General features: G+C 62.7%; 1 protein-coding gene across 1 annotated transcript; it reads left to right on the plus strand.

Moving 5' to 3' along the window:
- Positions 1-2,727: 2,727 nt before the first annotated feature.
- DUSP23 (dual specificity phosphatase 23) lies at positions 2,728-5,461 on the plus strand. The gene is made up of 2 exons (XM_004613775.2): positions 2,728-3,067; positions 3,631-5,461. The coding sequence occupies exons 1-2, from the start codon at positions 2,801-2,803 to the stop codon at positions 3,814-3,816; spliced, it is 453 nt and encodes a 150-aa protein (XP_004613832.1). The 5' UTR covers positions 2,728-2,800; the 3' UTR covers positions 3,817-5,461.
- The last annotated feature ends 5,346 nt before the right edge of the window (positions 5,462-10,807 follow it).

The raw sequence follows: 10,807 nt of genomic DNA on the forward strand, positions 1-10,807 counted from the left end.
GAGAGACAAAGGCTGTGTCTGAGGCGGTGGAGACCCCAAGGTTGCAGGTACACACAGAGATGGGACATTCGAAGGCATTTTCTTGTGACTCTCCCAAGAGTTCTCACATTAGGAAACAAGGATATAGAGGTGGAACTTTCCAGAAGCTCTTGCACTGGGGAAGGGAGTACTTCCGTGATGTTGCAATAAAGACATATGCATGGTGGGGCAGTAAGTGCGCTGAGATGCTCTCAGCACAGTTGTGGTCAGTGTGAGACCACAGATGCTACCCCAGAGAGGATAGGTTTGGAGAGGGAAAAGCAGGGCAGGACCCCCAAAAGAGCAGGTAAGCCCTGGGTGGGTCGGGCGCACCAGTGTGCAGGCAGGAAGTGAGAGCAAGGGGCTCACTGGGGACCCCATGTGGGCTGCAGGGGACCTTCTGTTTATTTTTTTTTTCTTTTTGGGTCACACCCGGCAATGCTCAGGGGTCACTCCTGGCTCTGCACTCAGGAATTACCCCTGGCTGTGCTCGGGGGACCATATGGGATGCTGGGAATGGAACCTGGGTCAGCTGCGTGCAAGGCAAACGCCCTACCCGCTGTGCTATCGCTCCAGCCCCATCCCTTCTGTTTATTAACTGAATCACCATGAGATAGAGCATTACAAAGCTCTCATGAGTCACACAGTGTTCCAACACCCATCCTTCCACCAGTGTAACTTCCCAGAACCAGGGTCCCCAGTCTCCCTCCCGCCCCGACCCCCGCCTGCCTCTATGGCATCTATATCTGTCTCTCTCGCGCGCATTATGGTTTGCAAGACAGATGCTAAAAGGTTATTGTATATCCCTTTGCCTACTTTCAACACTCAGTCCTTGTCCAGGGTGATCATTTCCAACTCATGTTGTCCTAATGGATCCTCCACCGCCGTTACCACCCCCACCCCACCCCCACGCTCTTGTGGTCATTTCCAGCCATTGATTAGTCCTGTGAGGAACCTTCTAGAAGCGGCTGCCTGGACGGACAATGGAGAGTCGGAGTCGGGGAAAGGGCTGGGGGGCCGGGCACCGGCGGCCCCTCCCAGGGGCACTTTCACCCGCCACATGGCCATGAGCCACAGGCCTTGATGGTGGAGAGTGGGAACTAACATTTCCAGAAATCTCCTCAGAAAGGAAGCCTGGGGGCCACACCCTTCCTGAGAACAAAACAGGAAAGGGGGCCCGGCCAAGCACACGTTCTTGGACTCTTCCTGCCCCTGCCCCCCGCGGTGGTCACGGCGCCCTCTCCCTGCCACCCCCACCCCATCGCCTGCTCTGAACAGCGGTGCTAGCACCAAGCCTGCCCCAACTTTTGCCAGGCATCCCGTGCAGATAAGTTTCCGGACGGGTCTAGGATGCTCCGTGGGGTCTCGGGGCCGCAAGGACACGAGAACCAAACGTGGCTGCCAGTGCCACCGTGTGGCCGCCCGCAGGAGGACGCTCAGACACACCCGCCTGTGCCAGGACCAGCCTGGATCTGATCTGCTGGTCCCCAATGTCCGAGCACTGTGTAGAACCCCGCACACGCAATGCCCACACCCTCACCATCCCGCTTTCTTGCCCCACAGCTGTGCCCAGATGGGAAAGCCTCAGGATACGCACAGACACAGTTGCTGATCACCTTTACTGTGTCAAACAAACTCGTTTGGAGGCTGGAGAGGTAAGACAGCGGGTAGGGTGTCTGTCTTGCACATGGCCAGCCCGGGTTCACGACCCCGCATCCCATATGGTACCCAAGCACCACAGGAGTCACCCCCGAGCATCAGCAGGTGTCCCCCCAAAATAAAATAAAGCAAACTTGCTTTTATTTTATTTCATTAAATCGCTTCTCGGCCTTTTGGCTAAGATCAAGTGTATTTTATTTCACTGAAGGGGGCACACCAGCTTGCACAGGGCTTGCTCCTGGGTTTGTACCCAAGGGTCACACCTGGTGGAACTCGGAGGACATTCTGCAGTGCTGGGAGTCACACCTGGGTCCGATGTGTGCAAGGTGAGTGTCCACCCCGCTATGCTGTGACTCCAGCCCTCCATTTCACCTCTTGGCCTTATAGGGATTTCTCCTCTTTCCTTCCTTCCATCTGAATGACACCCCATCTACCTACAGTTGCTCAAGACTGGACCGTTTGAATGGCCACGCTTTGCTGGTCAGTGTCCAGGAGAAGGAGTTCACGGAGGCTTGGGGTGGGGCAGGTCACTGCGATTCCCAAGGGGCTGTGGGACCGTTTCCCCCTCCTGACCCAGTGCCCCCGTCCTTCAGAGCCGCGAATCCAGGTCACTGTCCGCAGGGACCAGAAGGGAGCCCGGGAGGTGGGGGGCGTCCGTGGAGGGGGGACCCCGGGCATCCGCCGTCCGGGGGGGCGATCATTAACGGAAAGGATACCAGAGGCGGGGGACGGGCACCTCAAACTTCTCTCTGTGCTAAGGGTGGCCCCACCGGGCAGGCAGGGTGACCCCACTGGACAGTGCCCAGCGATCGGTAGGCGCAGTACCCCCAATCGGCCGCCGGGTGGCAGCAGAGCCCGGGCCAGCGCCGAGGTCGGGAAAACCTTCCTGAGCCCGCTCTAGGTTTCCTTCTCCGCCCACTGGAGGCTCCGCCAATCTCCGTCCGCACCGCGGCAGTACTCCCGCCCCCATAGGCCACAGAGCCAATCCACGAGCGCCTCCCGGCCAATCGCCGCGCTGTCGGTGACGTCAGTGGGTGGTGGGCCGGCGGCCCGGGCTCACGTGGTCGCGAGGGGCGGGCGGGCGGGGTGGGCGTGCTGCTGACCCCTGCCCTCTGCCCCGGCCATGAGCGCGCAGCCCCCCAACTTCTCGTGGGTGCTGCCCGGCCGCCTGGCGGGGCTGGCGCTGCCCCGGCTGCCCGCGCACTACCACTTCCTGCAGGAGTGCGGCGTGCGGCACCTGGTGTCGCTGACCGAGCACCGGCCCCCCCACGCCGACAGCTGCCCGGGCCTCGCGCTCCACCACCTGCGCGTGCCCGACTTCACGGCGCCGGCCCCCCAGCAGATCGACCGCTTCGTGCAGCTGGTGGACGAGGCCAACGCCCGCGGCAAGGTCAGCGGCGGAGAGGGAGTGGACACCGGGCCGGACGGGAGCGCGGGCGGGAGTGGACTCCGCTTCCCGGGCTGGGCCGGCCAGCGTGCGGCGGGGCGGCGGGAGAGGAGCGCTGGCGGGGCCCAGCGGCAGGGCAGTGCCCAGGGCGTTCGTGCCCTCGTCCCCCAGATTGGGGGCTGGACCGTCATACGGCGGGGACGGTGCTGCCTCGCAGGAGACAGGCCAGCCTTCCCTCCCTGGCCTCCTGTTAGCGTCCCGCGAGCCCCACCAGGAGTGCTCCCTGAGCACAGAGCCAGGGGTAAACCCCGAGCACCCCTGGCTGCGGCCCCACAACCAAATATGACTGAAATAAGAATGAAAATAAAGGCACATCCTCAGAATGTGGTTCTGTTAAGGTCTGGAAGCAGAGAAGCCTGAGTGATGGTAGTTAAGCCCGAAGGTCAGAGCGGGGTGTGAGTCACTGGTGGACAGGACTGGGATGCCCATCCCCGATGTGTTGTCCCCAGGCTGGGGTCACCCCGCTTGGAGGGGCTGGGGGTCCAGCTTCCCCTGCCCTCTTGCAGGCCGTGGCCGTGCACTGTGCACTGGGTCTGGGCCGGACCGGCACCATGCTGGCCTGCTACCTGGTGAAGGCCCAGGGCCTGACCGCGGGGGACGCCATCGCAGAAGTCCGGCGCCTTCGGCCCGGCTCCATCGAGACCCACGGGCAGGAGAAGGCCGTGTTCCAGTTCTACCAGCGCACCAAGTAGGCTGGGCCACAGCCGGCCCGGCCCGGCCCAGCCCCCGCACACCCCAGGGCTCTGGGCGGCATCTGGCACTGCCGGGCACTGCCCACAATAAACCTTCACGAACTGGCCCGGGACTGAGAGTTTCTGGCGCGCAGAGGTCTGCGTGCCCTTGGTGTGGGCGAGGGGCCGGCTCCGGGAGGCCTGGCCAGGGGCAGAAAGCAGTGGGGACCGCAGTGGGGACCAGACGGGGACCCGGAGCTGCTGCTGCCTGTTGATTCTGGGTTCCGCGCCGAGCTGTGCCTTGCAGGTTCCGGGTGTTCCTCTGGAAACTCCCTCGGTCAGCCTGGCCACCCCCACCCTGCACAGGGGAGGCTGCAGGACAGTCCCCTCCCTCAGGTCAGCCTGGCCACCCCCACCCTGCACAGGGGAGGCTGCAGGACAGTCCCCTCCCTCAGGTCAGCCTGGCCACCCCCGCCCTGCACAGGGGAGGCTGCAGGACCGTCCCCTCCCTCGGTCAGCCTGGCCACCCCCGCCCTGCACAGGGGAGGCTGCAGGACCGTCCCCTCCCTCGGTCAGCCTGGCCACCCCCACCCTGCACTGGGGAAGGTGGTCTGTGGGATTGCAGCTGTGCCCAGCAAGGCCTTGAAATCGGGGTCCACACAGCCAGCCCGCGCCCCAGAGCCGAGACCCTCCACCTGCCACGGCCCTGTGCTCCCCAGCGCGGTCTCCTGCGGCCAGCCGGGCTGGACACCCCCTGGGAGTTTGTGCTGAGCGTGTGGGACCCAGGAGACCCCTCGTCCAGCCCCAGCCAGGTGCTCAGGGCACTGAAGACCCACCTGCTCCTGGCCCCAGCGGGGCGCCCCGAGCCCACTCTGAGACGGTGCTCCCTCCCACGCCTGGGCCCCGCCTGGGCCCTGCCTGGCCTGCCAGAGTGGCCCCATGCGCCAGCACCCAGGCCGCATGAGGGTACGAGATCCCCTCACCAGCCACCCCACAGCGCCAGGGTTCATAGTGTGTCTCAGACACCCAGAGCCACTGCCAAACGGGGACTGCCCATGCGTGTCCACTTGCTGTGGGCGTGTGTCACGTGTGTGCATGTATTGTGTACATGTGCAGTGAGTGTGTGCACAGTGTCTGTGTCACATATGGTGTACGTGTATATGTGAACCGTGTATGCCTGCAGTGTAGTGTGTGTCACATGTGCATATGTGTGAGCTGTATGTACGTGCAGTGAATGTATACAATGTCACGTGTGGTGAGCATGTATGTGTGAGCTGTGTGTACATGCAGTGAGTGTGCACAGTGTGTGTCATGTGTGTATATTGTCTGTGTGCGGTGTCTGCATATACATGTGTGGCATCAATGTACATGTGTGTACTGCTGATGTATGTGTCCACATATGTGGTGTCTGCATGTACACATGTGCAGCATGCATGTATGCATGTGTACTGTCCATGTACAGGCAAGTGTGTGCCGTGTCTGCATGGTGCACCAGTTGGCAGGCAGTGACACGAGTTTTAGGACCCTCTCTGGGACCCCCGGGTGGGAGCCCGGTGCAGAGGTAGCACCCCAGTTCCTGCGTCTGTCCCCAGCGGGCCTCCCCCTCTCCTGGTGCAGGCTGCCGCCCTTCCCAGAGACCCAGGCTCTCTCAGCCGCCCTCCTTGATTTAAGCAGGTCTTTCTGCCTGAGAGTTCCTTGGGGAAATAAACATGTAATTATGTGCTTAAGGAAATGGGTTTTAAATAAGTGAGTGTTGACGTGGAATGAACACTCAGCCCTCCCCTCCCGCTCCCTCCCAGGGGAGGCTGCAGGACCGTCCCCTCCATCGGTCAGCCTGGTCACCCCTGCCCTGCACAGGGGAGGCTGCAGGACAGTCCCCTCCCTCAGGTCAGCCTGGCCACCCCCGCCCTGCACAGGGGAGGCTGCAGGGCCGTCCCCTCCCCCGGTCAGCCTGGCCACCCCCACCCTGCACAGGGGAGGCTGCAGGACAGTCCCCTCTCCCGGTCAGCCTGGCCACCCCCACCCTGCACAGGGGAGGCTGCAGGACAGTCCCCTCTCCCGGTCAGCCTGGCCACCCCCACCCTGCACAGGGGAGGCTGCAGGACAGTCCCCTCTCCCGGTCAGCCTGGCCACCCCCACCCTGCACAGGGGAGGCTGCAGGACAGTCCCCTCTCCCGGTCAGCCTGGCCACCCCCACCCTGCACAGGGGAGGCTGCAGGACTGTCCCCTCCCTCGGTCAGCCTGGCCACCCCCAGCCTGCACAGGGGAGGCTGCAGGACAGTCCCCTCCCTCGGTCAGCTGGCCACCCCCCACCCTGCACAGGGGAAGGTGGTCTGTGGGATTGCAGCTGTGCCCAGCAAGGCCTTGGAATCGGGGTCCACCTCCTTGTGGCCTCCAGCAAGCACAAGCCACTGGAGCCAGGGGGTGGGTCGTTCCGAAGGTCACACTGCAGTGGGGACGACCCTCTGTCCTGTCCGAGGCCTCCGGCTCACAGCTGGGCCCCGAGCCCGTCCTACGGCTGGACTCTGAGACTCTCGACCACAGCGGAGCCGGGACCACAGAGCCGGACACTGGCGGAACGTAGACAGCCCCTCCCCACGGGCACCGCCTGCCCGCCCAGTGCCAGGAGACACGGCCTGGAGGTGGCTGTGACCTGTGTCCTGCAGCGTCGAGCAGCTACTCTGAGCCTAAGGGGTGCGAGGGGCCGGGGCGGACGCCTCACCTCCTGCAAAACCCACTGAGGAGCCCTGAGCCTGCTGGGGCCCCTGCACGCACGCACCCCGCAAACACGGCTCACGCTCCTGTGCCCAGGTTCCTACGAGCACAGACCTCGAGGAAACAGGCTCACGTGTCCTGTGCCCGGGCTCCTACACGCATGCGAGCAAACACGGCTCACGTGTCCTATACAAAGGCCCCTACACGCACACTGGCAGACACAGCTCACGTTTCGTACACAAACGCGCCTACATGCACAAACCCGCAAACACAGCTCACGTGTCCTGTACAAAGGCTCCTACACGCACACCCCCTCAAAGACAGGCTCACATGTGTTTTGTAGGGGCTCACATGCACCATCGGGCGTGGGGCAGGCTGGAGCAGGCCCGCGGGGGCGGGGGGAGGGCTGTGGGGAGACTGCCGGGCAGGGACAGAGGCTGGGGAGCAGAGCCCAGAACCAAGCAGGAGGGGACGTTCTCCCTGCCCTGACCCTAGAAGCCAGGCCCCTCCTGGACACGCGTCTGTCCAGTCCTCACCTCCAGACCCCTGGCCTCCACCTCCTTTAAATGCACAGGCCTTGGGGTCCGGGAATGCAGCGGAAAGGGCTGGCACCCAGGCCTGGGGGTGGGGGGTGCCCCGGGGCCGCGGGTTCGATCCCTGGCATCACACGGTCCCCAGAGCATGGCTGGGGATAGCCCTGCTGCCTCGGCTCTGCTGGGGAAGCCCCAGAAGCAAACAAATAAACAAACACAGCTCGGCGCTTCCTGTCTGTTCCGGGAGCTGGAGGAGAAAACAAGCAAATTGACGGAAACGGCATTGCCGGGCTGGGCGTTCTGTTCTAAGCCAGGGACTCGTGAAATGGGTTTTGTTTGACAGTGGTAAACAGAGAACCCCGTCCTTGGCGGGATCACGTGGGTTTTTTTCCTCGATTCCAGGGAAGTGTGGCTCCATCCCTGGCTCTTGTCCCAGAGCTCCATGGGGAGGCGGGGACGGTCCTCCATCAGCTCCCGGTGACCTAGTGGGGACGGGGAGGGGGAGAAGGACTAGAGGACAGTCTAGGTGAGGTCCCACCAGGCTGCAGGGACACGCCAGCCGCAGGACAGGGGATCCCTGATGCAGAGATGGGTGGGGGCGGAGAGAGACCACATGCCTGGGCCCCACCGCCCTCCTCAGGTGAGGCCTCAGCCCTGTCAGGTCCAAACTCAGGCGGAGGTGGAGTGGACAGAGAGCAAGAGTTTTAAAATGCTGGGGGCTGGAGCAATAGCACAGCCTTGCCTTGCACGCGGCCGACCCGGGTTCGATTCCCAGCATCCCATATGGTCCCCTGAGCACCGCCAGGGGTAACTTCTCAGTGCAGAGCCAGGAGGAACCCCTGTGCATCGCCTGGTGTGACTCAATAAGCAAAAAAAAAAAAAAAAAGAGTTTTAAAATGCCAGACAGTGGCTGGAGAGACGGTCCCGCGGGTAGGGCACTTGCCCTGCACACCCACCGGCTGACCCAGGTTCAGTCCCTCGCATCCTGTACGTTCCTCCACGCCCCGCCAGGTGTGATCCCTGAGTGCATGCAGGAGCCGGCCCTCAGCACCGCAGGGTGTGGACCAAAAACAAACACAAAGGGAATTCTGGAAGGATCCGTGGGTGGAAGATGGATGAAGGCGGGTGCGTGCACGCATGGGAGAGAAGAGGCTGGTTGGGCGAGTGTCTCGGCGCCAAAGGGCGGTAGTTCTCAGTGTGGCCACTAGGGGCCACTGCAGACCTGACAGCTCACAACCCGCCCCGCCAACACCCCACCCGACCCCGCCCCTCCTGCCTGTCTCAGGGAAGAGGGAAGGACGGAGGGGAGAAAACGGGGTACTTACTGCGTCTGAGGGTCCCAGACTGGCCCCCTTTCAGGACCCTTCGCGGCTTCCGGGCTAGGTCTGGGGTCGGATCCATCCTCGCAACTTGTTCTTTTAGACCAAACTGGCCCCGTCTCAGGGCCCCCCGGGGCTCCAGCTGCCCCCACGCCCCCGCCCCCCTCCGTGGGCCCTGATGATCGAGTCCAGGTGTGGGTCATGCTCCCCGGAGTCCACCTTGCCCCTCCTGCCACCTGGAGCTGGGGAGACTGGGTTCCAGAAACCGCTGGACTCTGATCTCACGGCTGACTCAGGGACCAGTGCTCTCCCCAAAGCCACATCTAAGCAGCCCGGAGGAGCACTCGCGCTGTCCTCCCGACCTCACCTGAACCCAGCATGACCTCGCCGTGGCTCAGGGCTGGGGCTGCCCCGACTCCGAGTGGCAGCCCGAGGGGGTGCGGAGGCCTCAGAGGGGCACACGCAGCGGGTGACTCCCCACGCTGTCGCACAGCATTCGTGTCGCCCTGAGGGGAAAACGGGTGTGTGGAGCTGCCGACTCAACAATGATTTTTAGTTTTACTAAAAATCAGTGACCTGGGGCTGGAGCGATAGCACAGCGGGGAGGGTGTTTGCCTTGCATGCAGCCCACCCGGGTTCGATTCCCAGCATCCCATATGGTCCCCCGAGCACCGCCAGGAGTAATTCCTGAGTGCAGAGACAGGAGTAACTCTTGTGCAATGCTGGGTGTGACCCAAAAAGAAAAAAAAAATCAGTGACCATGGAGGTGGTTTTTCTTTTCTTTTTGGCTCGAATTTCCTTCTTTGGGTTCAATTTTCTTCTTGAAATTGATGTTTTGAGGTAGTAGCATGCCCCTCCCACCATCACCACCACCACCACCACCACCACCACGGTTCTGCTGGATGAGAAAGAAAAAAAAAGGCTCTGGGGCTCTGAGTAGTAACGAGAGGGAGGGACGTGTGGGGTGGGAAGTCGGTACTGTAGAGTCTCAGAAATCCGAAACTCGATGGGGCTGGAGAGATAGCACAGCGGGGAGGGTGTTTGCCTTGCACAGGGCCGACCTGGGTTTGATTCCCAGGCATCCCATATGGTCCCCTGAGCACCGCCAGGGGTAATTCCTGAGTGCAGAGCCAGGAGTGACCCCTGTGCATTGCCAGGTGTGACCCAAAAAGCAAAAGAAAAGAGAAAAAAAGAAATCCGAAGCTCGAGCTACAGGTAAGGAGGGAGAGTGTAGTGCCAAGAAGAGACAGTGGAGGGGAGCAAGGCGGTGAGGGGACTGGGGAGGCCCCTTAAGCCCCAGCCTTGTGCACAGGGACCTGGGTAGGCAGTGGGTTCAGGAGAGGAGGGGAGGGCACAGGGGGACTGGGGGGGAGGGTCATCTGAACCGAACAGCCGCTGCCTTGCCACCTGGCTGTGTCTGTCTCTCGGGCTCCATCCCTGCCCCACCCACGGACCACAGTGCCCCCCCCGCCAGCCAGGCCTGGAGGAACTGAAATCAATAGAAATGGGGGGTTTCACATCTGAGAGCGACCACTACACATCTGGGCTTGCCTGCCCCCCCCCACCATCCCCCAGGACTCAGCCAGGGCAAAGGGAGGTGACCCCTGCTGCGGCCAGCCCTGAGCATCCTGCGTCACCCACAAGGGGCGTGACGCGAGTCTGCCCGCCCTACTGCTGACTGGGAGATGCTCAGCATCTTCAGTCTCCCATGACCAGCTCCTGGGGCCACTGCCCTCTGGCTGGCTGCCACTGTCCTGTGCCCCAGCGGGGCATGGTCTGGGGGGACGGACACCACTGAGGGACCCACCAACTCTCTGCCCTTCCGAGTGCCCAACCCCAGCCTGACCCTCTGCGCCCAGCAGCCAACCTGCTCTGGATACCGCCACTTCAGATACAATTGAAGGGACGGGACCCCAGGGGTCCCTAAGGTAGGGCCGGACCCTGGGACAGACAAAAGCGGGCCCCAGCAGAAGGTGCTGGTGATGGGTTGTCCGGGTGCCAGGTGGCCTCCAGGCTTCCGGGAAGGGCGCCTAGAGTCTCTCTCAGCCACGCCCCCTCCCCAGGAAATTCCTTGGCAGGCGCACCTGCAGAGCCCAGCGCTGGGGGATGGTCAGGGCAGCTCGGAGCTTAGACAGGACAAGACAAAGCCCGGGAAAGCCCCGCCCGCCCGGTGGATTTGGCCTCCGCGGAGCACGTTTCCACCTGACACCCTGGGGCTCATCCCCTGCCTTATGGCTCTTGGGCTGTCACGTCCAGCGCCCAGGTCTGCAGCGGCGAGGGTCAGATGGGCGGCCGTGCCTTCTCTGCCTGCAAGGTCTTGGTGGACGCACTGGACACGGGTGTCGCCGCGGACTCCGTCGCAGCCCTCCCGGACTCCAAAAAGGACAGCAGCCTGGTCTCATATGGTCTTACATTGTCTTTATTGTGCTAACGCTGCGCCGGCTC

This window comes from Sorex araneus, chromosome X (assembly GCF_027595985.1).
Source record: "Sorex araneus isolate mSorAra2 chromosome X, mSorAra2.pri, whole genome shotgun sequence".
NCBI classification, from domain to species: Eukaryota; Metazoa; Chordata; class Mammalia; order Eulipotyphla; family Soricidae; genus Sorex; species Sorex araneus.

Coding starts and splice junctions, on each gene's coding strand:
- DUSP23 (XM_004613775.2), top strand. CDS start 2,801: ATGAGCGCGCAGCCCCCCAACTTCTCGTGGGTGCTGCCCGGCCGCCTG. Junction 3,068..3,630: donor AGGCCAACGCCCGCGGCAAG/GTCAGCGGCGGA, acceptor GCCCTCTTGCAG/GCCGTGGCCGTGCACTGTGC.